At 39.8% G+C, this 27,889-nt stretch overlaps 1 protein-coding gene across 2 annotated transcripts in view; it reads left to right on the plus strand.

Moving 5' to 3' along the window:
* The window catches only part of TTC39C (tetratricopeptide repeat domain 39C), a 118,902-nt gene that overhangs the window by 47,398 nt on the left and 43,615 nt on the right, over nucleotides 1-27,889 (plus strand). For both annotated transcript variants that reach the window (XM_054460804.2, XM_063653500.1), the window contains exons 2-6: nucleotides 2,319-2,367; nucleotides 4,194-4,322; nucleotides 7,326-7,440; nucleotides 18,990-19,344; nucleotides 21,303-21,471. In XM_054460804.2, coding sequence (XP_054316779.1) covers nucleotides 2,319-2,367; nucleotides 4,194-4,322; nucleotides 7,326-7,440; nucleotides 18,990-19,344; nucleotides 21,303-21,471 — 817 coding nt within the window. The remainder of the gene's footprint in view (nucleotides 1-2,318; nucleotides 2,368-4,193; nucleotides 4,323-7,325; nucleotides 7,441-18,989; nucleotides 19,345-21,302; nucleotides 21,472-27,889) is intronic.

The following is a 27,889-nucleotide window of genomic DNA, read 5'->3' on the forward strand; positions in this document are numbered from 1 at the left end:
GCCAAGATTGCACAATTGCTCTCCAGCCTGGATGACAGAGTGAGACTCTGTTTAAAAAAAAAAAAACAAACCAAGGACCAAGTGAACCATGTTAGATCGAGCTCTTCTAACAGCAAGTGATGTGCAGCCTGAGAGGACAATTGCCCGTCCCACAGTGCATTGTCACGTGCCTGATGCAACTGGGTGCTGTGGGGGATGCAGACAGTTCTTCAAGGAGGGAAAATGGTTTCCTTGGGTTGTTGCTATGTTTTTTTTCCCTCCACTTAAATGATAAGATGGTATGTGAAGTCGAAAGGGCCAGGTTAGGTACCATGAATAATTAATTGCCACAGCTCTCAGAAACCTAATTTTAGCCAAGAATAAGAAGCAGATGTGGCAACGGTAGGCCCTAGTTTCAGCTTCCCTCATTTTTCAAATGGCAAAGTGGCTAATATGTGAGCAGGGAAAGGGAAAAGGAGGGAAAAGCCGCAGTACTCAGCACTTAATTGAGACGTGTCTGTTCCTGAAAGGCAGAATTCTGTGTCATCCCTTCCTTCACTGACTCGGATTTGTGGAACACCTGCTATGTGTGTAAGGTAGATATGATATATATAGTAGAGTAGGGTAGGAGCCCATACTGTTATGCCCATATAGTGCTGTGGAATGAGAAAAACTAATGTGTATTTTGAGGCAGATTGTGGGGATGACAGATGCTACAGGAGTGTGCCGTTTGATCTAGGTTCATGGGTGTGAGCACTGGTTAGGGATTCCTCACAAGGGAATTGACCCCCTCATTTTTTTTTCATGTAGGTTTAAGTAACCTATTAAATGGGATAAGCAGACTATTATTAACTGTAGAATTTAGGTAGGTACTAAGTAGATGTAAAAGAAAATGGTAGCAGAAGGTTAATGTAAAATAGAGTCCTGGATCTCACACATACTCTCTTTCTCTGACACACACACAGTGTACCAGGAGAAAAATGAATGTGTGTACCCTTTAATTCAGTAATACTACCTCTAGCATTTTATCCCAAAAATATATTTGGCCTTGCCTGCAAAAACATATGTACAAGATGTCCATTAGGCATATGTGTGTGTATACACACACAGTCACACACATGTAAGTGTGCACCTTCTCTTTCCCATAGACACACACATACTCTCACTTTGCATATATTCTGTATTTATAGTCAGAGATTGAATAAATTGTTTCATCCCTTTTTATAGTGATCATATGGTATTTGCATAATAAAAAATCAGTAAAATGATTTTCATTTGAGAAGGTAATTACAACTAGCTTTTCCTTTTAGTGCAATTTATAGAGATCTGGATTTTGTACTATTTTGGATTTTGAAGCAGAACATTTATGTTCTTTTATTCTTTAAATTGGTATTGATTTGGTTTCATTTTTGCCTTACAACAAAATCAGATGATTACAAGGGGGGAATGGCTGACTCTTAGGGAGGCATTCCTAAGGTTCTCGGATTGATGAGTGAGTTTGTGAGGTCTGACTCAGTGAAGAGACCCTTTGATCTACTCTAGAAACTATACTGATTTTCTCTGTTGAACATTTGTAACAAGTTTTGCATTTTAAAAATGATCTAACTGGTAACTGTAGAAGATTATTTTAAAAATGAATAATAACTGTCTTTCTTTGGCCATGTTTTTGTAGTTGTCAGATTGTTTCTACCTTTTTTTTTTTTTTTTTTTTTTTTTTTTGAGACAGAGTCTCACTCTTTCGCCCAGGCTGGAGTGCAGTGGTGTGATCTTGGCTCAGTGCAACCTCCACGTCTCGGGTTCACGCAATTGTCCCTGCCTCAGGCTCCCCAATAGCTGGGATTACAGACACCTGCCACCACTTGCTGCTAACTTTTGTGTTTTTAGTAGAGATGGGGTTTTGCCATGTTGGCTAGGCTGGTCTCCAACTGCTAATCTCAGGTAATCTGCCTGCCTCAGCTTCCCAAAGTACTGGGATTACAGATGTGAGCCACCGTGCCTGGCCTGTGTCTACTATCTTTATATTTACTGTGTCAACTCTTTAACAGCCACAGTTACAAAGTTTACTAAGGCAGTGTCTGTTATAATTTGACTTTTTGTTTGCCTTGCTTTGAAGAATCAGAGGCAAATTCTATCCTGGCAGATAGAGCCGTAAACCACCTTGCCTCTTTAACTTCTTTATTAGGGTAATTTAATCTGCTTGATGACCTTAACTTCTTTTATTCAATTAGAAGGATTATATGGTAATCATGATATGTCAAATGCTTTTAAAATAAAATTTTACAATGAAAATAATTTTATTTTGTGTGTGTGTGTGTGTGGTTTTTTTTTTTTTTTAACAGAAATCATAGCCCACTAATGAGTTTTGGAGCCAGCTTTGTCAGTTTTTTGGTAAGTTGATATCTTAAGACCTATTGGCATGAAGGAAACAATTATATAAAGTAATGTCTGTTAGTGGCTACCAGTTGTATAGATATACTATTGTAGAAAGTCTTTTAGAGTTTAAAACTGAAATAAAGTTTTTGCCTATTACCCAATGCCTATGAAATAATCTGCCTTCCCTAATTTTAAAAATAAAATGCTTACATCTTATTTATAAGGTATTATATTTTAACCAAAGTCATTTTTAGAATAAAAATGTAATGGAAAGACCTTCAATAATTAAAACTGCATTCAAGGTAGAAAAAATGTCTGGGTTTGGGTAATAAAGGTTTGCTCTGAAATTATTGAGTAAATGTGGACTAGAGGTCAAGTTAAATGAGCAGAGCTAAAATTTGTCAGTTAGTATTACATTTCCAAATATGAGTATTTGGGAATTGAGGAAGTAGGTTGCAGTTAGTTTTAAAGTACATTGGGCAATGTGGAAAATGGGATACTTCGATTTTTCAGAAACAGTAATCTAACATCACACAAATTACTTTCAAACACATAATTTTTTTAAAAGACTATTAAAGAACTGTGTAACAGCAAGAAAAAAAAAAAGACATGATAGAGACTGAAAAAGAGAAAGCATTTAGATCCAAGATTGAGAAAGATGTCAGCAAATGGGCATGTCACAGCCTGGCAGTGCTCAACCACAGGTACCACGCCAGCTTCCAGTGAGAAGTTTTTATTCAAGGTATTTATTTCCTCTTATTGCCAGTTAATGCAACAAAAATGTTAAGGGCTATTGTTTGAAAGAATACGTTATTCCCAACCCTAAGGAAAATGGTACTGGGTGGCGTTGTAACATTAGTACCCAAGTGATTACAAGAGCTGCAAATGAGATATAACCAAAGGGTCTTGGCTGAGTCTGGTGGTGGAGGAGGAGGAGAAGCAAGGCCACAGCAGGGTTGAGATTTCAGCAGCTTGAGAGGACGGTTGGGAAGAAGATTGTGGCAGGGAAGCCTGGGCCGAGGTTTGGCTAGAATGGAAAAGTAGGTTAGAGCCATACTGAGGAAGCCTGAAAGGCCAAGATGGAGCTGGTGGAATTTGATAGGAAATGAGGAGCTAGAGACAGTAGGTTCATCAGGTCCTTCCAAGAACCAGGTATCCCGCAGCAAGTCTGTCTCTGCCCCTGTAAGCCCATTCATCTTATAAACCTCAGTTCTACTGTGTAAAAGTCACAGGTGTTCAGCAGAGATTCAGTAGATTTCCCCCACTTCGTGAAATGTGGCTTGAAAAAGTCCACCAGGAACAGGTGCCTGGAAACAAGCTGTCATGGAATTTTTAAATATAGATAATATAAAATGAATTCCTTATAAGTGAACCTACTGGAATTGCAGTCCCTGGAAAGACTGAAGATTTTCCAAGAGTACCTACAAGCTGTTGTTTCATTAGCATTTCTGTGCAGTACTTGGTGGAGCCAGGGATCCATATGTGGGTAGAATGAACTTCTGCATCTGACACCACTGTAAAAACTGAATTGAGCAGACCAATCAGAAATCATAGAGAATTTTTGTTACTGTGTTTAATAACAGCAACAACAAAAATTGTAGAACAGTAATGGCAAGGACATTTATTACCGTATTTTTTCATGATGATGTGATAGAGGTATAGTCTTATTTCATGTTGACATTACAGTTTCTTTAAATGAATAGATTATGCCGTAACATGTGATTCTTTTGCTTGCAATAAATAATTTAAGTGTTTTTTTTATTTGGAGTTTTCTTGTAATAAATTGGCTTAAATTTTCAGACACTAATTCATTCATTCATTCATTCTTTCTTTCTTGGAAGAATGCCATGATGACATTTGAGGAAGAAAAAATGCAATTGGCATGTGATGACTTAAAAACCACAGAAAAACTGTGTGAAAGTGAAGAGGCTGGAGTAATTGAAACAATCAAGAATAAAATTAAGAAGAATGTAAGTATTGCGGCTTTAGGTTGTGGACTGTGTGCCACTTATTTAGAATATCACTTTTGTTCATTTAGAACAAAAGCCATTTGCTTGGTTTTAGTATTTAGAATATGACTGAAAAACCACAATGTTTCTTATGGTTTTTGGTTATAGAAAATGTTATCTCTTATAAAAACAGAAGCTGCTTTCAGTCATCCAGAGCCATTCAGTGCATGTCCTTTTGATATCTTAGAATCATCTTCTTCCATAATGGGCCGTATGGCAAGGGCTGTTTTAATGAGGTTTTCCTATATGTAATTCAAACAGGATACGATGGCAGTTGATGAATAATAGAATTGCATTTTGGTATAATTCTGGAATTCAGCTGTTTACCTAATTTTCCCCAGGCCTCACCAGCCTTTGGTTATAAATAGTCATAATACCATCAGAATCCAGTTTTCCTGATTTTGCCCTCACCATTTCAGTGCAAAAGTGCTAGGCTATGGAGAGGCACCCTCCTAGCCCTGATGTTACTTGGAGTGCCCAAGGGTCTCACATACGTCACTGACAAATCAGTCTGTTGGATATAGTCATCAGAAGCCACCTGTCTTCTGCTTCTGCATGCCCGTGCCCTGCCTGTGAAGCATCATAGGAGAGTGTTTCACCTCTGCTCTTGTTTATGGTGTCCACCAGGAGAAAGCCACTGATGGGCCAAGTGTCCCGCCTCCTGATGCTCCAGAGGGCCAGAGTTGTCCTAGCTTCCTCTCTCTCCAGCCTGACACATCCTGCACGGTAGATGTTATTACAAATGAGGAAACAGAAGCATCTTGAAATTTTCTCACGTGAATAGAATAGTGAGTGCTGGGGCTAGATTTGGAACAACAGTGACCGTGATGGATTATGCTAAAATCTAGAAAAAAGGGAAACAGATCATTCTGGTGTGTCTGCTGTGTATACTGTTGACATATTGGCAAAAATCCTATTATTTCTTCTGTCATTGCGATAGCATATGAAAGCTATTTAACTTATTTTATTCAAGTTTGTTTTGTACTAAGAATGCAGAATGTTCTATTCTGGAGTGTTCTATTCTTCATTTTAGAAACATTATGATAAAGACCAATGTTTTATAACGTCTAATCAATGACCAAGTGCTGTTGACTCTTTTTCTTAATACCTCGTGAATTCATCGACTACTCTCCACCCTCACTGCCATCTCTATAGGTCAGACACTATCCCACTTGTCTAAGACACATGGGTATTTCTGCCTCCAGTCTCACGGTTCTTTAATGTAGGGGTCCCCAACCTCTGGGCCATGGACCTTACTGGTCTATGGGCTGTTAGGAACCAGGCCACAGGGCAGGAGGTGAGCTGCAGGGCAGGTGAGCATTACCACCTGAGCTTCGTCTCCTGTCAGATCAACAGCGTCATGAGATTGTCATAGGAGCATGAACTGTCTATGCAAGGGATCTAGGGTGCACCCTCCTTATGAGAATCTAACTAATGCCTGATGATGTGAGGTGGAACAGTTTCATCCTGAAACCATTAACCCATCTCCTCCCACCCCCCCCAACCCAGTCCATGGAAAAATTGTCTTCTGTGAAGTTGGTCCCTGGTGCTAAAAAGGTTGGAGACTGCTGCTCTAATTCATTGACCATAATATAGTCACTAAAATGCAAATTTGTTGCTTGCTTGGTTTTCGGTGGCCCCTCTCACCAGCCATTGCCATTATAATAAAGTACAGACTCCTTAATGTGGCTGACTTGGCATTTACGTTTCCTCTGCCTGGAACATTCTGCTCCCTCGTTTCCTGGTTCCTACTCTTCTTTAGTTCTTTCTACGTGTCCTTTTCCCCAAAGACTGTTGCTTGAGGCTCCATGCCCTGTTGAGTGTGTCTCCTACAGGTTCCCATAGTTCCCTGTCCTTACCCTTCAGAGAGCTTTCCACAGTACATAGTAATATGGTCTATATTTTGTCATTAGAATGAAAGCTTATTTACATGTCTGTCATCAGTATCCAGTACCATGTCTAGCACCTGTGTTAATAATTAAGATTTGTAATGAGTCCTTGCAATTTAAAAAGCATTTTCACATTCAGTATCTCATTAGCCCTCCCAACAATCCTGCACAGTAGATTTTATCACAAACGAGGAAACAGAAGCATCTTGACATTTTCCCAAGTGAATAGAATAGTGAGTGCTGGGGCTAGGTTTGAAACAATGGTGACCACGATGGATTATGCTAAAACCTAGAAAAAAGGGAAACACATCATTCTGGCTTGTCTACTGTGTATACTGTTGACATATTTGCAAAAATTCTATTATTCTGTCATTGTGATAGCATATTAAAGCTATTTAAATTCAAGTTTACTTTGTACTAAGAATGCAGAGTGTTCTATTCTGAAGTGTTCTATTCTTCATTTTAGAAACATTATGATAAAGACCAACATTTTATAAAAAGTGATTTGACTTTTTGCGTATTTGTATGACTTATATTTCAAGTAGTTTGTGATTTATTCAAAGCTAATTTTTAATTCCAGAATATTTTCTCCTTAATGGAAATGTAATCAGTTTCTGATCCTTACATCTCAGTTGCATGCATGAAAAGAATGCCCCTAATGTTATCCTACCTGAAGACAGGTGGCTGCAAAGTTGACTTTTCAGGTTATCTACTTTGAGGAATATATTATACCTTTAATGATTTTTATTTTGGATAAGAAAGACTTTATATTGTTTGTTTTTAAAAAAGGTGAAACTCCGAAGTTTTTTGTTGCTTTTCGTATTTCCCATGAATTCAGCTTGTATCACTTAGAATATTTTTGTCTTTGAGTTACAGTGCTCAAACAAACAAAACAAAGTTAGACTAATGGGAATTTGGAGCTGCCAGGCTCATAGGATAAATTTGGTCTTGGCTTTGAGTGCCAGGTTTCACAATTCCTATGTGAAATTATTTTGTACAATAACCTAATACTGTTTGGGGGAACTGTCGTTGTTATGTGTGATTTATCAGTGTGGGCATTCTTTCTGCCAAACAGGTTGATGTCCGAAAATCCACCCCCTCTATGGTTGATCGGCTTCAGAGGCAGATAATCATAGCTGACTGCCAGGTTTACCTGGCTGTGCTTTCATTTGTAAAACAAGAATTGTCAGGTATGCTGAAGCGTTATTTTTAATGGTTTTCAGTATTCAGTGCACACAATTAGTAATATATTTTTTAAGAATGCCTTATATTTCAGTCTTTGAAAACATGTGGCACCTCTTTGGGGCATGATACTGATTTATTACTGGGGAAATTGAAACCACAAGTGTTTAATGTGTGTTTAGTGGAGCAGTTTTTGTGCCAGAGTCTGTTTCATCCTCTTGTCTCAAGAGAATTCTGTCATACTTACAGAAATTGCTAGTGCCTTTTATATGTATGTAGATGTATAATAGTTTTTCTTTGTAGGAATCAGGTTGTGATAATAACCTTTAAAGTGAAATGTAACTAGCTTAAATTTAAGGTTTTCAGGAAGTTGTTATTAAGGCCTGAGTGCCTTCAATGGTTTCACGTATATTAGGAGATCGTTAAAGATCACTAAAGATTTGCTAATATACTGGAATGACCTGCATTTTAACAAACTTTAGTGAGGGATATAAACTAATTTCTTAATTAGTCTGTCCAAGACAAATGTTTTCTAGGCTTAGCTTTAATTTCTTGAGTGAAATAGATTCAAGTGAGCCTCTAAAGCTTGTCCTATGACTGAGTCTAAAATTGACCTAATTCTTTTAATTATGTGGTTATGGGTGTCTCTGATATTGACAGCAGAAACTTGCCATTTTGGTAGATAGAATTTACTTGAAAAAAACGGAAAATTCTAAAAGGAAATCAGTTAAAATTCACTGTCAGAAAGATATTTTCTCCTAAACCTTAAATGAAGAAGGATATATTTCTTTTAAATTATAACATACTCTTTTCTTTTCTTTTTTTTTTTTTTTTTGGAGTCAAAGTATTTTCTTGTTGTTTTTTTAAAGTCATAGATGATGACTTGATCAATGTGGAGTTTCAAGATTAATCTCTCAGGATTGTAAGAAGAGACAAAAGATGGAATTACATTTTTTTTTCTGCAGGTTATGCAAATAAACAGAATAAAAATTCCAAAGCACAGATTTAAAACAGTATCAGTGTATGTTTAGATAGTTTACTGTCTCACTATTTATAAAGGAGTCACTTTAACATAACATACTCTTTTCTTTCTAGCCTATCAGAAGCCAGTTTTCCCCCTTTTTCTTGTTTCTCTTGCTCTTTCTTTGTCGCTGTCTCGTACGAAGGGTGCTTTGCTTCTGTTTGGCTGAAGTCAAAAGTGGAATTTAACTTCTATTTTGACCTCTGAAATTTGGACTTCTAAGAATTGATTTTTCTTTTAAAATATGTTCTATGATGTACATTCACTGTTTGCTTTGGTTCAATAATTCTTTTTCTCCTTAACTCTCTTCTCAGGACTCTTCTAACAATACCTTACTTATGTGGTCAAGAACTCATAGCTCATGTGAATTTTTTATAATGCAGTAATGTCATATCCCCCATTTGGAGAGCACTGCTGACTCAGATATAAAAGAGTACCAGAGCTTATCTGGACCTTGTTGGTCAAGACAAGAGCTCTGTGATTTTGTACTTCCTTTTCCTGACACTCAGGGACTCTCATAAGGAGCCAATTTTAACCATTAAGAAAATATCTGGCCAGGTGCCTTGGTTCACACCTGTAATCCCAGCACATTAGGAGGCTGAGGCAGGTGGATCACTTGAGATCAGGAGTTTGAGACCAGCCTGGCCAACATGGTGAAACCCTGTCTCTACTAAAAATACAAAAATTAGCTGAGTGTGATGGTGGTCGCCTGTAATCCCAGCTACTTGGGAGGCTGAGGCAGGAGAATCGCTTGAACATGGGAGGTGGGGGTTGCAGTGAGCTGAGATCACTCCACCGCACTCCAGCCTGGGTGACAGAGCGAGACTTAAAAAGAAAAGAAAAGAAAATACCTGTTGAGAGAGGAGGATATGTGTAATGAAAGCTAAAGTGTGAGAGTATATCAGAACTTTTTTGTTTTTTGTTTTTTGAAATGGAGTCTCGCAATGTTTGCTTGGCTGGAGTGCAGTGGTGTGATCTTGGTTCACTGCAACCTCTGCCTCCCAGGTTCAAGCGATTCTCCTGCCTCAGCCTCTGGAGTAGCTGGGATTACAGGTGCCCACCACCACGCCCAGCTAATTTTTTGTATTTTTAGTAGAGGCAGGGTTTCACTATGTTGATCAGCCTGGTCTTGAACTCCGACCTCGTGATCTGCCTGCCTCGGCCTCCCAAAGTGCTGGGATTACAGGTGTGAGCTGCCGTGCCCAGCCAGAACTTTCTAAATGAGTGTCTGTCTTTCTTTTGTTCAATCATTGATCCATTCAACAAATAATTATAGAGTGCATGCTGTGTGCTAAGCACTTAGTTAGATAAGCAAACATAGGCCTAGTCCCTGCCCTCGTGAAGCTGAGAATTATCAGATAATAGTATTTATAGTTAAGATTATTCTGATTGTAAAATTACTAAATATTAGTATGGAATATTTTGGAAAGATAGAAAGCAAGTCAGCATCTCCAATTTCACCACTTAGAGAAAATCTCTTTTTATTAATAATCTACTTTATATTTCTCCATTTTTTTGCAAAATTGAATCTAAAGTATTTTGTATCTTGTTTTTTCTCTTCAATTATACTTTGGATATTTTCCCTATGACTTACTTTCAGAACATAATTTTAAATAATAGTGTGTTAGTTTATCATATGGATATGCCCTAATGTATTTAATCAATTCCTCATGAACGTTTAGATTGGTGTGCATTTTTGGGGGGTATTAGTGAGGTTGAATATGCTTTTGCATTTTATCCATAAACTATATTTCTTTCACAAATTATCTTCACAGCCTTTGCCTGTTCTTCTAATAGTTTGATATTATTGTTACTTACTCCTGTTCATCATAGTATTTGACAGCATTCTTGGTTCTTCCTGAAGTCCTATGATTTATTGAATGTGATATTGACATTGAAGTGAAATTCTCATAGGCATGAAAGCCTCAGGTTGTCATAAACTTATGTAGTGGTTATTTGCTTTGTGAATAGCTCAGTATTTGTTTCAAACAAACACAACAAACAATGTGCTCTATTTGCCTTTCAGACACCCAGTGGGTTATTAAGCTACAAATAATTTGTTTACTTCATTGTTGGGATCCATATTTCTTAGAAAACATTTTACATGGATAATTTTCTTGGGGGGAAAAAAAAAAACAAAGCTTCTTGTTGGAGATGTTTGTTATGGGTGGCCTTTCCCACCCTTGGAGCGGGGCAGCACTGAGGGGCCAGGGGCACACACACAGACCAGAGCTCTGGTAGGGATGAGCCAATGTGAACTTTTTAATGATTCATGCTTTTTTTTTTTTTTTTTTTTAAAGACAGTTTCTCACTCTGTCACGCAGGCTGGAGTGCAGTGGCACAATCTCGGCTCACAGCACAACCGCTGCCTCCCGGGTTCAAGCAATTCTTGTACCTCAGCCTCCCGAGTAGCTAGGATTACAGGTGCACGCCACCACTCCTGGCTAATTTTTGGTATTTTTAGTAGAGACGGGGTTTCACCATGTTGGCCAGGCTGGTCTCGAACTCCTGCCCTTGAGTGATCCATCCGCCTTGGTCTCCCAAAGTGCTGGGATTGCAGGCGTGGGCCACCATGCCCGGTCAATGCTTCTTACTTTTAAAAAAGCTTATGTTTATCTCATTTAAACTTCCTTATAATGAATTACTCCATCATCTCTTTAATTTCCCATACTACTTTATATCTTTTTAACCCTATTATCCAAGTGTCTTTTATTGCAGCAAGAATATATTACTTTTGTGATAAATTATTTTTAAAACATATTTTATGGCACTTGCCACCTTGTTTTATTATAAATTTCCTTTATTTCCTTTTGGATTTGAATAGAGGGCCCATGTCTTTCTCACCTTTGTATTCTTGGCAACATATATACTCTAGTTTTCCTCAGATGAGATTGTTTTCCTTACTTGACAGGTGAGACAGTTGCAGTTGAATGATTTATACAGCTTGTTGGTGATGACAGAACCAGGGCCTGAGCCATGGTTTTCTCATTTCCTAACTGAAATCCTAGTGCTGTCCACGTGCTCCCATCTTAGTTTGGCTACTTGTGCTATCACCTTCCAAGTGGCCCAGAAACCCAGGTTTCTTGGGGCCTTCTCCCTCAGGTGCTCCCTGTGCCCTGGGGAACTAGCCCTGGGCTAGAATAGTAGCCATACTGCCTCTTGCTTCCCTCTGGGCCACACTCTCCATTGCTGCTAGAGCGTCTTTCCAGAACCGCTTAAACCCATGCTTTAAACACTTCGCTGGAGTGCCTCACCTGCAAGGGAAGGTCTGAATTCCTTTTGTGCGGGGCATATAAGACCCTGCCTCTTTCCCAGCTGCCTGTCCTTCCACTACCTCATCTAGCTGAGCCGAGATTCTCACACTTCCCTGAATACCCCCTGCTGCCTCGAACTTTTATTCACCTTACCCTCTCACTGTGGAACACCCCTACCCACTTATCTTTCTCTTATGCTTAATCAAGTGCAACCCAGGCCTTCCTCCTTTGTACAGCATTCCCTCCTCATATGAATCCTGGTTCTTTTTTTTTTTTTGAGAGGTAAGGTCTCACTCTGTCACCCAGGCTGGAGATTATAGCTCACTTCAGCCTTGAGGTCCTAGGTTCAAGTGATCCTCTTGCCTCAGCCTCCTGAGTAGCTGGGACTACAGGCATGTACCACCAAACCTGGCTAATTTTTAAAAAAATTTTTGTGGAGATAGGGGTCTCACTATGCTGCCCAGGCAGGTCTTGAACTCCTGGGCTCAAGCGATCCTTCCACCTTGTCCTCCCAAAGTGTGGGGATTACAGGTGTGAGCCACCATGCCCAGCCAATCTGGCATTTGTTGTGCAATTACTTATACCCTGTACATCACCATTTGCCACATGTATCACATAGCAATACTCATATTTATTTACATGTCTGCCTAAAGTATTAGGCTACATACTCCTTGAGGGCAGGGACTGTGCAGTCTACCTGCTATTTTACCTCTTCCCCACATATGTTGAGCATTTCCTGTGTGCCCACATGCTGTGAGATGATAGGTGCTGGTAGTCTAGAGATGAATGAGATGCACCTCATGCCCTGGGGGAACTCATGGTTTGGCAGTAGGAACAAATAAGCAAGTAAATAAATTCTAATTCAGGAGGATACTTCAGCCATAGACACATAAGTTAGTCATAAAGGTTGAATAGGGAACAAGTGATTCTGAATCTTTGGGAAGATCAAGGATCCCTTATCCCTGAGGAGGTTTATAAAGCATGAAGGTCCGTTTCCTTCTCTGTGTCCTTAGAACCTGGTAGGATGTTTTTGCCTAGAACATGGTGGGTGGATATTAAAATCCATTCATGCCTAGCGTTCCAATAATGGAACGCTAAGCATGTGGGAGTTATCCTACTGTTCAAGGTCATCGCCAAGATCTGATGGCAAAAATTCAAAAATTTGCAACTTCAGGCATAATTAAAGGGAGGAAATGGAGGAAAGGTAATGCCATTCAGGAAGATACTGGGATTGGAGAAGTGAGCCTATTAGAAGTCTGTTGGTGACACATGAAGAAATGCTCATCATCACCGGCCATCAGAGAAATGCAGATCAAAATCACAATGAGATACCATCTCACGTCAGTTAGAATGGTGATCGTTAAAAAGTCAGGAAACAACAGGTGCTGGAGAGGATGTGGAGAAATAGGAACACTTTTTCACTGTTGGTGGGACTGTAAACTAGTTCAACCATTGTGGAAGTCAGTGTGGCGATTCCTCAAGGATCTAGAACTAGAAATACCATTTGACCCAGCCATCCCATTACTGGGTATATACCCAAAGGATTATAAATCATGCTACTATAAAGACACATGCACACGTATGTTTATTGCGGCACTATTCACAATAGCAAAGACTTGGAACCAACCCAAATGTCCGTCAATGATAGACTGGATAAAGAAAATGTGGCACATATACACCATGGAATACTCTGCAGCCATAAAAAAGGATGAGTTCATGTCCTTTGTAGGGACATGGATGAAGGTGGAAGCCATCATTCTGAGCAAACTATCATAAGGACAGAAAACTAAACACTGCATGTTCTCACTTATAGGTTAGAATTGAACAATGAGAACACTTGGACACAGGGTGGGGAACATCATACACTGGGGCCTGTCATGGGGTGTGGGGAGTGGGGAGGGATGGCATTAAGAGAAATACCTAATGTAAATGACGAGTTAATGGGTGCAGCACACCAACATGGCACATGTATACGTATGTAAGAAACCTGCACATTGTGCACATGTACCCTAGAACTTAAAGTATAATTTAAAAAAAAAAGTCTGTTGGTGAAGGTTGAAGATAACGAGGCAGTGGGCTGACAGGTGAAAACTAAATCATCTTTTGTCCTTCAAAGTCTTGGGCCAGGAACAGTGGCTCACACCTGTGCACGGTGGCTCCTAGCACTTTGGGAGGCCGAAGTGGGTGGATTGCTTGAGTCTAGGAGTTTGAGACCAGCCTGGGCAACATGGCAAAACCCATCTCTACTAAAAATACAAAAAATCAGCCAGGCTTGGTGGCGTGTGCCTGTAGTCGCAGCTATTCAGGAGGCTGAGGTGGAAGAATCACCTGAGCTTGGGAGGTCAAGGCTGCAGTAAGGTGAGACAGTGCCACTGCACTGCAGCCTGGGCAATCCAAGTGAGACCTTGTCTCAAAAAAAAAAAAAAGTCTATCATTGGGGACACAAGAAAGGCAAGCCTAAATTACCATGGGTTAACCAGCCTCCTTCCGGGACAGTTGGACAGACAGGCTTTAGTAGATGCTTGCACCAGATACAGTCCCCCTGAAAAATTACAAAATTTATCCAAGATCAATTTCATGTAACTTGATATTCCCATTTTGCAAGCAGCTCTTGTCCTTTCCCAGGGAAGACTTCTGTCCCCGTATGGGGCAGGGTTTCCTCTCGCTCCCTCCATCTCTCAGCTAGTTGTTGCCTGGTCCTCATAAGGTGGGACAAATTGTCTGTTGCCCAGGCTGGAGTGCAGTGGCACAATCTTGGGTCACTACAACCTCCGCCTCCTGGGTTCATGCTATTCTCCTGCGTCAGCCTCCTGAGTAGCTGGAACTATAGGCACCTGCGGCCATGCCCGGCTGATTTTTTTGTATTTTTCAGTAGAGACAGGGTTTCACCATGTTGGCCAGGCTGGTTTTGAACTCCTGACCTCAAGTGATCTGCCTGCCTCAGCCTCCCAAAGTGCTGGGATTACAGGCATGAGCCACCGTGCCCGGCCTGGTCTGTGGTTTTCTGCTGTCTCCACCTCCCTCCACAGACACAGAGATAAAGACAGCTGAATGCTTTATACTTGACCTTTCAGAGCAGCCAGATGAAAGGCTGTGCAGGGTGTATGGCTCTTAAATAGCGCGTTCTCTGCTTGTTGGGAAGACATGCACTCAGCTGCTGTGTCCTTGCGTGGAGCTGCTGGAGTGGCCCCTGTAGGAGCCACAGTGCAGAGCGTCCTGTACTCTGTGCCGCATCCTCCCCCAGCCTCTGCCTCCTCCTGCTTGGCCTGGCTGTGGCTGGAATTTTTGCTTCACAGAGTGTGGGATGGAGAGTAGGGCAAGTCCCGAGAACCTGTTTCAGTGCCAAGTTGGATGCAGAATGTAGTAAAAGCAAAGCCTCTCTCGACATGGGCATTAAGTTTGTGTTGACATACTTCAGTTTATCATCTTTGACTCAGTCGAAAACGTTGGGTTCTGTTTCCTTGGCTCAAATTAAGGACCTTACAGCTTGTTACCATAGACTTTAACATGTGCTTTCAGGCATTGGCACCCATCTTAGGCACAAAATTAAAGACAGATTGAACTCATTATATTCTTATTCTAGAAGAGTGGGGTTTTCACCGTGGAGGTTTCTGTTGTGTTTTATTGATTTAGTTCCACGCACTGAGGAGTGGATGGATTCTTCACGTTTGTTTCCAGTTCTACCATCCATTTCTGTATCTCCTCACCTGAGGTCAGAATTGTTAGCATTCATGTCTTTAATCCTGGTCCCTTCGACGTCACGTTGAGAAATGCTGTTTCTCTGGGAGCAGGTGTTTACTCCTCTGTTGGGCTTGCACCCTTTTGTCCCAGTGTGTCCCCTGCTTCACTCTGCCTCCAAGCCGCTCGCCCATCTGCTCCTTCCTGCTGGCATTCCTGCTCCTCTCTCCTGAGGTGTTCCCTTTCCTTTAGTGCAAGCTTTACTTCCTTTAATAAAGCTGAGGTAGCCTGGAAAATACAGGATAAAATGGAGTTAAATTTATCCCTCCAAATTTCCAGTTAAGAATGGGTAGGAGTAAAGCGTTCTTCCGAAATCCTGCAGTAACTATTTTGCACTCTCTTATTTATGTGTTTACTACATGGAAAACTATTTAATGACAGAAAAAGGAGATAAAAAAGAACAATTCATCCATCATCTCAGCATTATTTGTTTTCACTCTTTCTATATATGACCCAATAGAACATTTAAATATATATGTTAAGTTGCGTGCTTAATTTTTCCTTTGCGTTTATTTTCTTTTCTAATTTTATTGTGGGCATTAGGCGGGATTGGACTATATTTTATAGTTCTTTGGTGTTCCTCAGATGGCAAGCACAGTGCCAGACACATAATAGAAACAATAGCCAATCGATGTTTTTAGGGTTTTACAGATTTGTTTAAAATCTGCAGCCAGTGATTATTTATTTTCAATTAGATTCCACTTGCCTCTGTGCTCTCAAGAATATATATTCTAGTTTCTATTTTTTTCTGCTTTTCTGTTAAATCTTTGGCTTTTTGGATTGTAACTGAGCATCATCTTTCTTGTTTGTGGGCATGCTGGATCAATCCAGACACTTAAAAATCCACTTTGTTAGTATAAAAGAAGCTTCAAGGTTTTCTCCAGGCTTTCTTTTCCCACAGTGCTTCCATTTAGGAGGGGAGAAAGTCATTGAGCCTCTTAAAGGAAGGATCTCTGTCTTATTTCACTTCGATTCACCCAGAACAGTGCTTGAAATATGGTGTTTGTACAGTAACTATTCTTGTTAAGTAGAATGAATGAGAAGAAATTGTTTCAGATGTATTACTTTAATTATTTTAAAGTTACTAAAAAAACTTCGCAGATTAATTTGTTTTACTTGTTCATTCTACCCTATAGCATTCTTTTTAGTGGAGGTAGACTATAGGACATTAATCACCCAGCAGTTGTAGGATAGTTGTTTTTAAATGTGATCCCATGGGTGATATGTTCATCATTTGTCAGAAAATTGATGTATTTAAGTAAAATAATAGCTTGATACCATGGATTGGGGGTCCCCAAGACCACCTCCAGGTTTGATGACTTACATGCAAGACTCATCTTACAGTCATATTTTTAGCTGTGACTTCTTACAGCTAAATTATGTTGCAGTCTTATTTTTTCATTTGTATTGGTTTTCTTTCCTAATTTTATTGTAGATATTTGGAGGGCTTAGATTATGTTTTGTAGTTCATTTGTGTTCCTTAGATACAAAGGAAAATCAGCAAAGGGAAAAAGCACATGGGGCGGCGGAGTCCAGGGAGACCAGGCACAAGCTTCCAAGGCTTTGCTTTCCGGGGAGTCACACAGGATGTGCTAATTTGCCCCAGCAATGAGTTATGACAACACAAATGAAATGTCACCAACCAGAGAATCTCATTAGAGACTTAATGCCAGAGTTTTTATTGGGGGCCGATCATGTAGGCACCCCTACCTTGCACATAGACAAATTCCAGACTCCCAGAAGAAAAACCAGTGTTCAGTGTACATCATATTATTTGTGCAGACAGTTTAGGTGCACACAGTGAGCCACTCTTATCAGTCCTGGAAATGGTAAGAACTTTCCCAGAATCCAAGCTTCCATTCCAGCCAAGGGCCAACCTTGTTAGCAGTTCTATTGAAGGATAGCAGTCAGGCCTGCTGCATCAACTCTTTTCTACACATCTATTCTTAGATCACTCTCAATTCCGGGATTGGGTTTTTGTAAATCAGATTTTATTTTATTTCATAAATTTTCTGAAATTTAAAAATGCCTTTCTGAAAACCACTTTTCCTACTGTTCTAAAGGGCCTGGAAGTCTGACAGTTCATGTTGTCCATTTGTGCATGAGGGTCAGAGTTGGTATCATATTATTAACTTGCCAAGTGGATCAGCTCTCTCATAGTTATGAGAGAACTTTATTTTACAGAAAATTCCCTACAGAAAATCCTTTCCTCAAAAATGCGATGATGATGCACTCAGATAGTCCCATGTAAGTTGACCTCCCCCAGCCCTTCCTACTCATCTGAAGGTAAAAATATTCCTAGGAGGAGTGGGCAACAGCAGGGTCCTGACAGGGGCCAGTGGTGGAGGGAGGTGGTAAATCCTATGTCTTACCTCTTATACTTCAAGTCGTCTTTGTGGTATGTGTTCTTAAGAGGGCTCTGTTAAGAAAAATTGGCCTAACAGAAAATAGTAGAAGTGGCTTTAAAGATAAGAGATTTGTACCTTCTGCTGTGCAGTAACTTTTTTATTGCTACTTCACTGTGGTTGGGGCAATGGATAAACCCCAATTTCATAAACCAAATAAAGCCATTCTGATAAGGTGTGCTTAAGCCACACAGTAGGCCTCAGATATACATGAATTGGGAGGTCTTTACATTTTGCATTTAACATGAATGACTTTTTTGATAATAAACTGGCTATTTTTTTACCCAGTAAATATTAATCTTTTTTGCCTGCTTATTTTATTTTTTTGGCAAGACGCAATGCTTGGTGCTTGGGTATACATTTTTTTCTTTCTTTTTTCTTTTTGAGACAGGATCTCACTCTGTTGCCCAGGCTGGAGTGCCGTGGCACAGTTGTGTCTCGCTGCAGCCTTGACCTCTCGGGCTCAGGGAATCCTCCCACCTCAGCCTCCCACGTAGCTGGGACTACAGGTGCGCACTACCACGCCTGCCTAAATTTTATATGTTTTATAGAGATGAGGTTTCTCCATGTTGCTCAGCCTGGTCTCAAACTCCTGGACTTAAGTAATCTGCCCACCTCGGCCTCCCAAAGTGCTGAGATTACAGGCATGAGCCACCATGCCCAACCTTGTCTAGAAATTTAATGGTCACCTAGACCTAGACCAAGAACTTGCTTTTGAGGAGGAATGTAACACAGGGTAGGCAAATGCAAGGATTATTAAAAAAGTTTATCAGGAAAGCAGTATAGTAATTCAGAAAGGCAATGGAGGGTTTCACAGAACACGTGAAAAGATGTTGGATTCAGGTGATTCATTCATTCATTCAATGTATATTACATACCATACTCTAGGTACTGCATAAAGGGCTTCATAGAACAATGAGCAGAAACACATGCTTACCAATCATCATCCAGTGTAGGGAAGGGAGACTGATGAGAAATAAGACAGCACTATAAGAACACTGGGTACAACAATAGATAATAATTTTTTTGTTTTTTACATTTTTGGCTTGATTTTCAGGTTACTGTTCAGTATCCTTTACTATAGAAATAGAAAAGTTATGTTGAATGTTTTTGAATCTTTTCTCCCCTTCTCTTTTTAGCTTATATCAAAGGTGGGTGGATCCTTAGGAAAGCCTGGAAGATTTACAATAAATGCTATCTGGACATCAATGCCCTTCAGGAGCTATATCAGAAGAAGCTAACTGAAGAGTCCTTGACTTCTGATGCTGCAAATGATAATCACATTGTGGCTGAAGGGGTGTCTGAGGAGTCTCTGAACAGACTGAAAGGTGCTGTTAGCTTTGGATATGGCCTTTTTCACCTTTGCATATCCATGGTGCCCCCAAACCTGCTCAAAATCATCAACCTGCTGGGTTTTCCTGGAGACCGCCTACAGGGGCTTTCTTCACTGATGTATGCAAGCGAAAGTAAGGACATGAAGGCCCCTTTAGCTACGTGAGTAGCTGTATTGCAATGCTTTGGTAGATAATATAGTGTTGAAAGTAAGTAAACGACAATCAAAGACTTTAAAGGAAACTTCAGGTAAAATGTTTGGTTGGTTGACAGGATGCTGTGTCTTATGTCTTTCAACGCAACACCAAGGACTGTGTTCTGTGGTCGTGGTGATGGTTCTAAGCTGACGTTAGTTAGAGAACAAGGCGTTGTTCACTAGTCTCACAAGTCGTGTATTTTAAAACCTCAAATGATTTTATAAGCAGTTTTTGTGACTTTGACCACAGTCTCTGAGATTCACGATTCTGATTTTTGGACTTAGGAGGTACAAATTTGATAAGCTTTTTCTGTGGTTCTGAAATTTTTATTCTTATAAAGAATTCTCACATTGGGTAATTTTCCTTGATGGTTCAAGGTGGTTTCCTATATGTGACATGGATATTTTGTGCTCTTCCACTAAACTGAGTCATGTTATGTTCCTTGGTTTAAACTTAAATAATAATTATTTAAGCAGGAGAGCATGAGGAAGCTGATATAACTATCTAGAACAAGAATTCACCAATTTCTACATCAGTTAAAAGTGATGTGTTTTTTGTTTGTTTGTTTTAGTCTGGCAAATAACTACCATTTGTAACTTGAGTAATTTAACAAGATTCCGGATATTCTTTGTCTAACGTTATAGCACTTGTCAAAATTTTCCACAAAAATGTTGATTCACAGAGGACCTTACCTCTATTTCTACTTGTCTCAGTATTGAGAAATTTGGATGTTAACTCTTAATCAACTGATAGCTACTTAAAAATATCATTAATTTTTCATTTAAAAAAATTATGCCTCCCTAAACTCATTAAATTACACAGTTGTCCTTTATTAATGTGAATTAACAGGTTTGTTAACTTGTGATCATTTGTCTGTTTATATCTTAATATTTTATGCTTATCTCTGATAAAGAAATGAATAGAAATCATAATGTAATTAATATGAGCTCCATAAGAGAACCAAATGTATAAGCACACCAGAAGTATGCATTTACATAAAAATATTTGACATGTTGGTTAAACATTTTTGTCTGTGTGTTTTTTTTTTTTTTTTAAGACAGAGTCTTGCTCTGTAGCCCAGGCTGGAGTGCAGTGGCACAATCTTGGTTCACTGCAACCTCTGCCTCCCGGGTCCCGGTTCAAACAATTCTCCTGCCACAGTCTCCCGAGTAGCTGGGATTACAAATCCCAATGACTGTTTTGTTTACCTAGTTTAACATGGCCATTTTTTTTTTTAAGTAATGAGTTTGGAGCAAGAGAATCTGAATTTATTTATTTGCTTGTTTTTTAAATTGAGCATCTTCAAAGGCCAGAGAAAGGGCCCTTTGTCTTATCCTCTCACTTATTTTAACCCAACTTAGTATAATTTGTGTCTGTGGTTTCCATATTTAAATTTATTCTTTGTTTTAAATTTTCTTTTTCCTTTTGACCTATTTGTACATGATATTTAAAGTTAGATTCTAGGTTTATACCCTAAGTTTTGTGAACGCAAGAGAAAACAACGTTTTCCTTTTGCCAAAAATAAATAAATAAAGCTTTTATTACAAGGGAACAGTGAATTCATGGTGTCCAGTTACCATTTCTGATTGGTGCATTGATGAGTAAAGTGTAGAATTCAGAGATTTATGTCAGCCATCTCTTCAGCGATCCATCTAGAAGGCTCAGAAAAGCTAAATGCTCCTGTTACTTTATTCTCCTCTCCCCTGAGGGAAGGGTGTCTTCTGATTTATATATCGTGCTAAAGTTGCAGTTTTCTAAATATTAACATTAAAATGGGGAAAGTCTCTGATTTTACTTCTTCAGAGACTGCATAGTAAGCTTTTTGGGAAGATTAGTATTGGAAGAACACATACTGGAGTTTTGAAAAATGGAAACGGTGTAAGAAAAGTTATGTGCTCAATGTTTCTCTCCCTTTTCCTCTAGATTAGCTCTGCTCTGGTATCATACTGTAGTCCGCCCGTTTTTTGCCTTGGATGGCAGTGATAACAAGGCAGGCCTGGATGAAGCTAAGGAAATTCTCCTTAAAAAAGAAGCTGCTTATCCAAATTCTTCCCTCTTTATGTTTTTCAAGGGACGGATACAACGACTAGAGGTACTGTACCTTCCTCATCTTTTTAAAATAAAGCCTCTGATGATCAAATCTCTGATTCTCACTTGAGGACTGGTATTAAAACGAGCCAGAATGTCACAGGGCCCAGGAGCATTTTGTTCTTTTGCCTTTCCTTGCATCATTGCTAGGGAAGACTCTTCCAGGAACCCAGGATGTTAGTCAGTTACCTTCTGTTCAGAAGATGTGGGCGAAGTAGGGGTAAGATTCCTCATTGCTAATGACACAAGATTGGTGCATTTCCAACCTAAGGCATGTGAGCATTATTTAGTTGCTGAGTTGAAAAATACAAAATACAATTTTTTCCCTCTCTGAGTTACTAATAATCTCTTTCTAAACTTTGATCTTGGCTAACAATTGACTTATACAAAAGTTACTGCCTTAAATATCAGGGCAACATGAGCTTTGAAATATTAGGAGCTTTTATCACATTTTCATGTGCTTAATTTGGCTCAGTACTGCGTCAAGAGCTTTACACACGCTCTTCCATTTCATCCTCAGAACAACCCTGTGACATAGGTATAAAATTGTCATCTGCATGTTATAGAAAAAATGAACAAGGATCTAAGAGGGCTTCAAGTAACTCCCTGTGCTTACCCAGTGAGTGAGCATGGGTTGTCTCACTCCAGAACCAGAAATGCGCTGGCCTTTGGAATCTACTTCTCCTTTGCATATCTTTTTATCTGCTTGTTTGAGGTTATGAGGATTTGTAGAAAAATGAAAATATAAGAAATTAATCACACCTATGAAGTAAGATAGCTGTTATAGTAGCTGCTCTGTCTATGTTGTTACCAATAGTTATCAGGGAATCAGTTTGAGATTTTACCGTCTGTCCTCCTGTTAACCAGGCACTCAGAGAAATCAGCCCCCATGAGTCCTTTTGAAGATTTTTGCCTAGAAATGCTTTCATGGGCACAGGAATGATTTGTTCTTTTTGGGGTGGGGATGCAGGCAATGGAATGTATATTACTTTCCCAGTCATTTTTCTCCTTCATAAGGTGACTCCTTAAATCTGAAGACCATGCAGAGCCATTTTCTAAGCGCTTTATATATGGAAGATGTGTTTTAGAGATTATACCAGCAGTTAAATTGAGATATAAGCTGGGCATGGCGGCTCATGCCTGCAATCCCAGCACTTTGGGAGGCCGAGGCAGGTGTATCACCTGAGATCAGGAGTTCAAGACCAGCCTGGCCAACATAGTGAAACCCTGTCTCCACTAAAAATACAATGAACTAGCTGGGCATGGTGGTGCATGCCTGTAATCCCAGCTACTTGGGAGGCTGAGACACGAGAATCGCTTGAACCTGGGAGGCAGAGGTTGTAGTGAGCCGAGATCGCACCATTGCACTCCTGCCTGGGTGACAGAGTGAGACTCCATCTCAAAAATAAATATATAAAATACAATATAATAAAATTGAGTACAGAAAGCCCACCAAGATCTGAATTATTTAAACCCATGTCCAAATTTTTTTGTTCTCATTATCTTGAAATTGTTTTTCTTTGCATACAGGCTCGTGAGCCCTTGGTTGTGTTTCTCCCTTTTTTTCTCTCATTCTTTTTTTTTTCTTTTCCTTTTTGAGACAGGGTCTCACTCTGTTGCCCAGGCTGGAGTGCAGTGGCACAGTCATAGCTCACTGCAGCCTCAGCCTCAACCTTCCAGGCTCAAGCGATTCTCCAACCTCAGCCTCCAAAGTAGCTGGGACTACAGGTGTGCGGCACCATGCCTGGCTAATTTTTGAATTTTTGTTTTTAGAGATGGGGTCTCCCTGTGTTGGCCAGTCAGGTCTCAAACTCCTGGGCTCAAGAGATCCTCCAGCCTCGGCTTCCCAAAGTGCTGAGATTACAGGTGTGAGCCACTGTGCCTGGACTCAGGATGAGCGCTTCCTTAGATTTAGATTCCTTAAAGGGCAGACATAAGTTCTGAGTAGCTTTGAACACGATGATACAGGGTTTAGTGTTTAACAGAGATTTGCTGGATTTAGTGTTTAACAGATGTTTATTACAAGGGGACAGTAAATTCATGGTGACCGGTTACTGTTTCTAATTGGTGCATTGACGAGTAAAGTGTAGAATTCAGAGATTTACATCAGTCATCTCTTCAGTGATCCATCTAGAAGCCTAAAGTTTAAAATTGTGTGCAGCAGGGCAGTGAGGCCCCTTAGCTTTGGACGTTTGTTAGAATTCTGTCTCTTTATTCTGCTGATGAATGAATGCTCTAAATTGGGTTTTGAAGTTGTTAAACAGAAATGTGAAAATCAGAATTTATATTTTGTTATGCTTGCCATTTGAGCAATTTTTCATTTTAAAACAACATTGCTCAACTTTTGGTTAAGCTAATAACTTTTTTTTTCCAAAAATCTTACTTTGACATGGTTTTAGTTTGTGCCATGACTAATTCCTATAAAGGATTGAGTGAATACTAAAAATAAGCAGTCATTCCTTGTTGTCAAGATGGTTCTAGAAATAAGCCACGGCTTCATCAAAGGATTCCTGTAAATATGGTTTTTGGAGGTACATAGTTCACATTATAGCTCTTAGTAGATATGTAGTCTATTTGGGGGTAGATAATTGTGATCAGAGTGCAGAGGGTAGATGCTAGAACTCCTTCACAGTTAAGCGGCACTTAACACAGTTAAGTTTTAAGAAAAAACACACAAGATCTGTGACTACTGTTATTTAGTGAGCTGTAGCTTTAGGGCCAGACAGAATATGATGAGTGTTTCTGTTTGGCTCTTCCCAAAGGCCCAGAGGATGAAAAGATTTTAAGGCTAACTTGAAATATGGTTGTTATTATCCCCAAGATGCCCAGACAGCAGCGTTTCATTGCTCTTCCCAGGTATGTGTAGGAAGGGATCAGAAATGATGGTGTCATCCTTCATTTGCAGATGAGGAACTCTGCCCAGGGAGGCTGTGATATAGCCCTTGCCAAAGGCTTTTTGTAAGGCCTCAAAGGCCCTGACTCAGTTTATGAAACATACATGACTCCTTCCAATGAATTTGCTTACAAAGAATTTTTTTTCTTTTCAGTGAGCATTTAGGTTAGAAATAGGGCCCCTTGAGCTCTTTTTATCAACACGTACTCACAGAACATGGTCTAGGGGCTTTAATTTAGGGCAGGTGCATTATATGACACCATCTTTGTTTCTTCAGTGACTCAGAATCTGTGAAATTATTTGAACAGCTGCTTTTGTGTAAGCTTGCTAACATGCAGGGTGACTAGCTCAGTCTGTGCCCGTCAGTGTTCATTCTTCTGTACTCATTATTTTCAAATCCTGTTCAGTGTACACTTTTTCTTTTAGTTTTGTTAACTTTTTACATACTTTGCCCTTCATTGTTTGGGACTCTGTAGAGTGAATATAGGAGGATTTCTTCCACAGATCTGCTCCTGTCGTGCCACTTGCATAAACCTCGTTGTGGTGACTTCGCTGTTTTCTGTTATGGCCTCAGTTGATGTTGCAGTGAGTGCTACACCATGGTGGTGAGGTCCGTTTGCACCCCAGCGGGTGAGCACAGGATCCTCTTTGCCAAACTGCAGAAAGAATTCCCTTGTCTCGCTGCCTCCGCTTCTCCCCACTGTGTGTCTATAGTACCGTGCCTCGAACCTTCTCTGCCCACTTGTGTTGTCCTTACAGCTGATCCTATTTTCCTTGACTCCTCCCATGTGACTTACTACGTTGCTGGGGGGAATGAATGTGTGAATACAGTACCTAGCATGTGGCAAACGCTGTCTAAGTAATGGTGTGATGGTGGTTATTATTCCTACTGAGTGCTTAAGCATGGGAAGTCAGGTATCAAATTTTCGTGTTTTTTTTTTTTTTCTTTTGGGGAAAAAGAATTTGGTGTTGAGAGCTGTCAATAAAGCAAGGCCTGTGATTGGCAAAATTGGTTATGGGTGTAGCTATAGGACATGTATGTACTATACAGCTGTTAACTTATCTCTGAATTTCCACAACGCAAACAATGTTTAGGAGGCTGACCGATGGGTTATATAGGAATCTCAATTTTCAAATGTGAATTGGTAGTTATAATTTTGAATTTCTGTATTTTCCATTAATGTTCACTTAATTTTCATTCAGTTAAACCTGTGGTAGTGTTATGTCCATTAAGATACAAGCACTTAATGAGTATTTTTCTTGATTATTTTTATAATATTAGGGACAAGTCTATATTTTCATAAACTGTTTTCAGTTCTCTCTGCTCTTCTTTAAGCAATACAGACTTACACAACTTTTTACTCTTTCAGCTTTAACAATCTACTTTGTATGTGACATGTAAGGATTTGGTTTTCTGTGAATACATACTTTCACACACATACCTTATATGGTGTGACTATTTAGTAATGTAACTAATTTTTAATATTATTTACCTCTAAATAAGTGTTCAGATATTCAAATAAATGAAATTAGTTTTCTATAAAGTTAATGAACATATTCTAACAAAGTTCCTATGCAAACATTTTGAGAACTGTTTTTTTTTTTGAGACGGAGTCTTGCTCTGTCGCCCAGGCTGGAGTACAGTGGCGCAATCTTGGCTCACTGCAACCTCTGCCTCCTGGGTTCAAGTGATTCTCCTATCTCAGCCTCCCGAGTAGCTGGGATTACAGGCGTGCACCACGCCTGGCTAATTTTTGTATTATTAGTAGAGATGGGGTTTCACCATGTTGGCTAGGCTGGTCTCAAACTCCTGACCTTAATTTTGAAACTGCCTCCTGAGCTTGAGCCCATACGTTGTGAATATCCTGCATGCTGACATTTTAAAACCTTAGGTTTGGTTTTTGGAAATCGAAATCTGGGCCTAGCACAGGACTGGACCTCAATGTATGTTTGCTGAATGAATAGATGAGGCTACTGATAGAAAAATCTATTGCTCTATGTCATTTCTTTTTTAAGAAATGACGTTGGTTATCAAGGACTGTTTACTTTTCTTGTGGCACCTAAATGTGTTTCTAAAGTCAGTTCCAAAGAAGAAGTTGCAAAAATGTCTTGATAATTGAAATAAGAAGACGATCTACTAAGGAGGGGACCAAATCAGCTATTTAAATTCCAGTGTGCTGGCTAAACAATCAGTTTCATTTCTTGAGAGTCACATTTTTATTTCAAAGATGGGATTATAAAGAACTGAATTAAATTTAATTGAAGTAAAAAATATATTAAATGAACTTTATCTTTTATATTTGTATTGGTGTATATTTGTCACATACACATACATGCAAATAGATGTTAACATACACACAGACATAGGTAAAAATCACATTGGTGTCTTCACCTCATCTCAGCTCTTGGCTCTGAGTGAGCTCCAGATGTATTGGCAGCATCGTCTGTAGGGAGTCAAGAATGGAACAGTTCGGATTTCAGTAAAGACTAGGGAGTCCTGCAATGTTGAAGTCATCAGGTAGCTATGGTCCTGCCCTGGGAGCCTCATTATATAATCTTTCTCCTATTTGAAGCTGCCTTGTTTGTTTTTTCAGAAAAGACACAGCCCTCTCTGCCCGTCCACCACTCTGTTGTGTCCTCCCCTTCCCTCACTCGTTCCTGCTGAGAAAGGGACAATGATAGGATGCGCTTCCCCCAAACCCTCTCAGTGTCTGTGGGGATGGCTTTGATGCTTGACCTTTACATCGCCATATTCATGTCACCCGGGTTTGCTGGTTCCTTTCAAGAGGGTGGAGGTTCCTCCCCCTCATTTTCAATTCCCTACAATGCTCCGTGTGAAGGACTTTCTTTACACTTCTGTCCCCGGCGTGCCTGTGTTCTGTCTCTGGACCTTACTTCCATCCATGACTTCGGGTGCCATCAACTGTGAGAGGTGCCTTTTAAAAGTGGGCTTTAGTGTTTTCTTTCTGTATGTTTATTAAGATAAAGTTCCATTTTCCATCAGTGACCCCCAGAATTAGTGGGAGGTCTCTGTGATTCTTTAGCCCATCAGTTCATCATTGTGACAGGGACAGGAGAGCAGACGTTGACCCCTTTGGTGATTTATTTATCAGATAGAAGAAAGAACAGGGAGACCCTGGGGGATCATGAAGAATATGGCCAGTGCAGAAGGGCCTGTGCTCTCCCCCATCTCTAGGGTATGTTGACATTATCAGAGCTGTTTGGTGGCTGTGTTTCTTTGCATCTGTTGAAGGGCAAGCCTGCCTCTTGTATTTGGAACAGCATGCCTTGTCAGCATGATGTAATGTTTTTATTTATAGGATCAGGAAAAAGGCAATGCAGGAAGAGAAATAATTCCCTGAAGTTCTGTTAATTGTAGTCTTCTCTTCCTGCATCCTATGTGGTTCTGTTAATGCTCAGGCACCAAAAAAGATTTCTGTTTATTTTTAGAAGTATACAAAATGAGAGATTGATCTAATTTGGTGTAGAGGATATGAAGGATGTATTTGTATCTCACTTTCCAGTGAGA

Source organism: Pongo pygmaeus, chromosome 17, assembly GCF_028885625.2.
Source record: "Pongo pygmaeus isolate AG05252 chromosome 17, NHGRI_mPonPyg2-v2.0_pri, whole genome shotgun sequence".
NCBI lineage: Eukaryota > Metazoa > Chordata > Mammalia > Primates > Hominidae > Pongo > Pongo pygmaeus.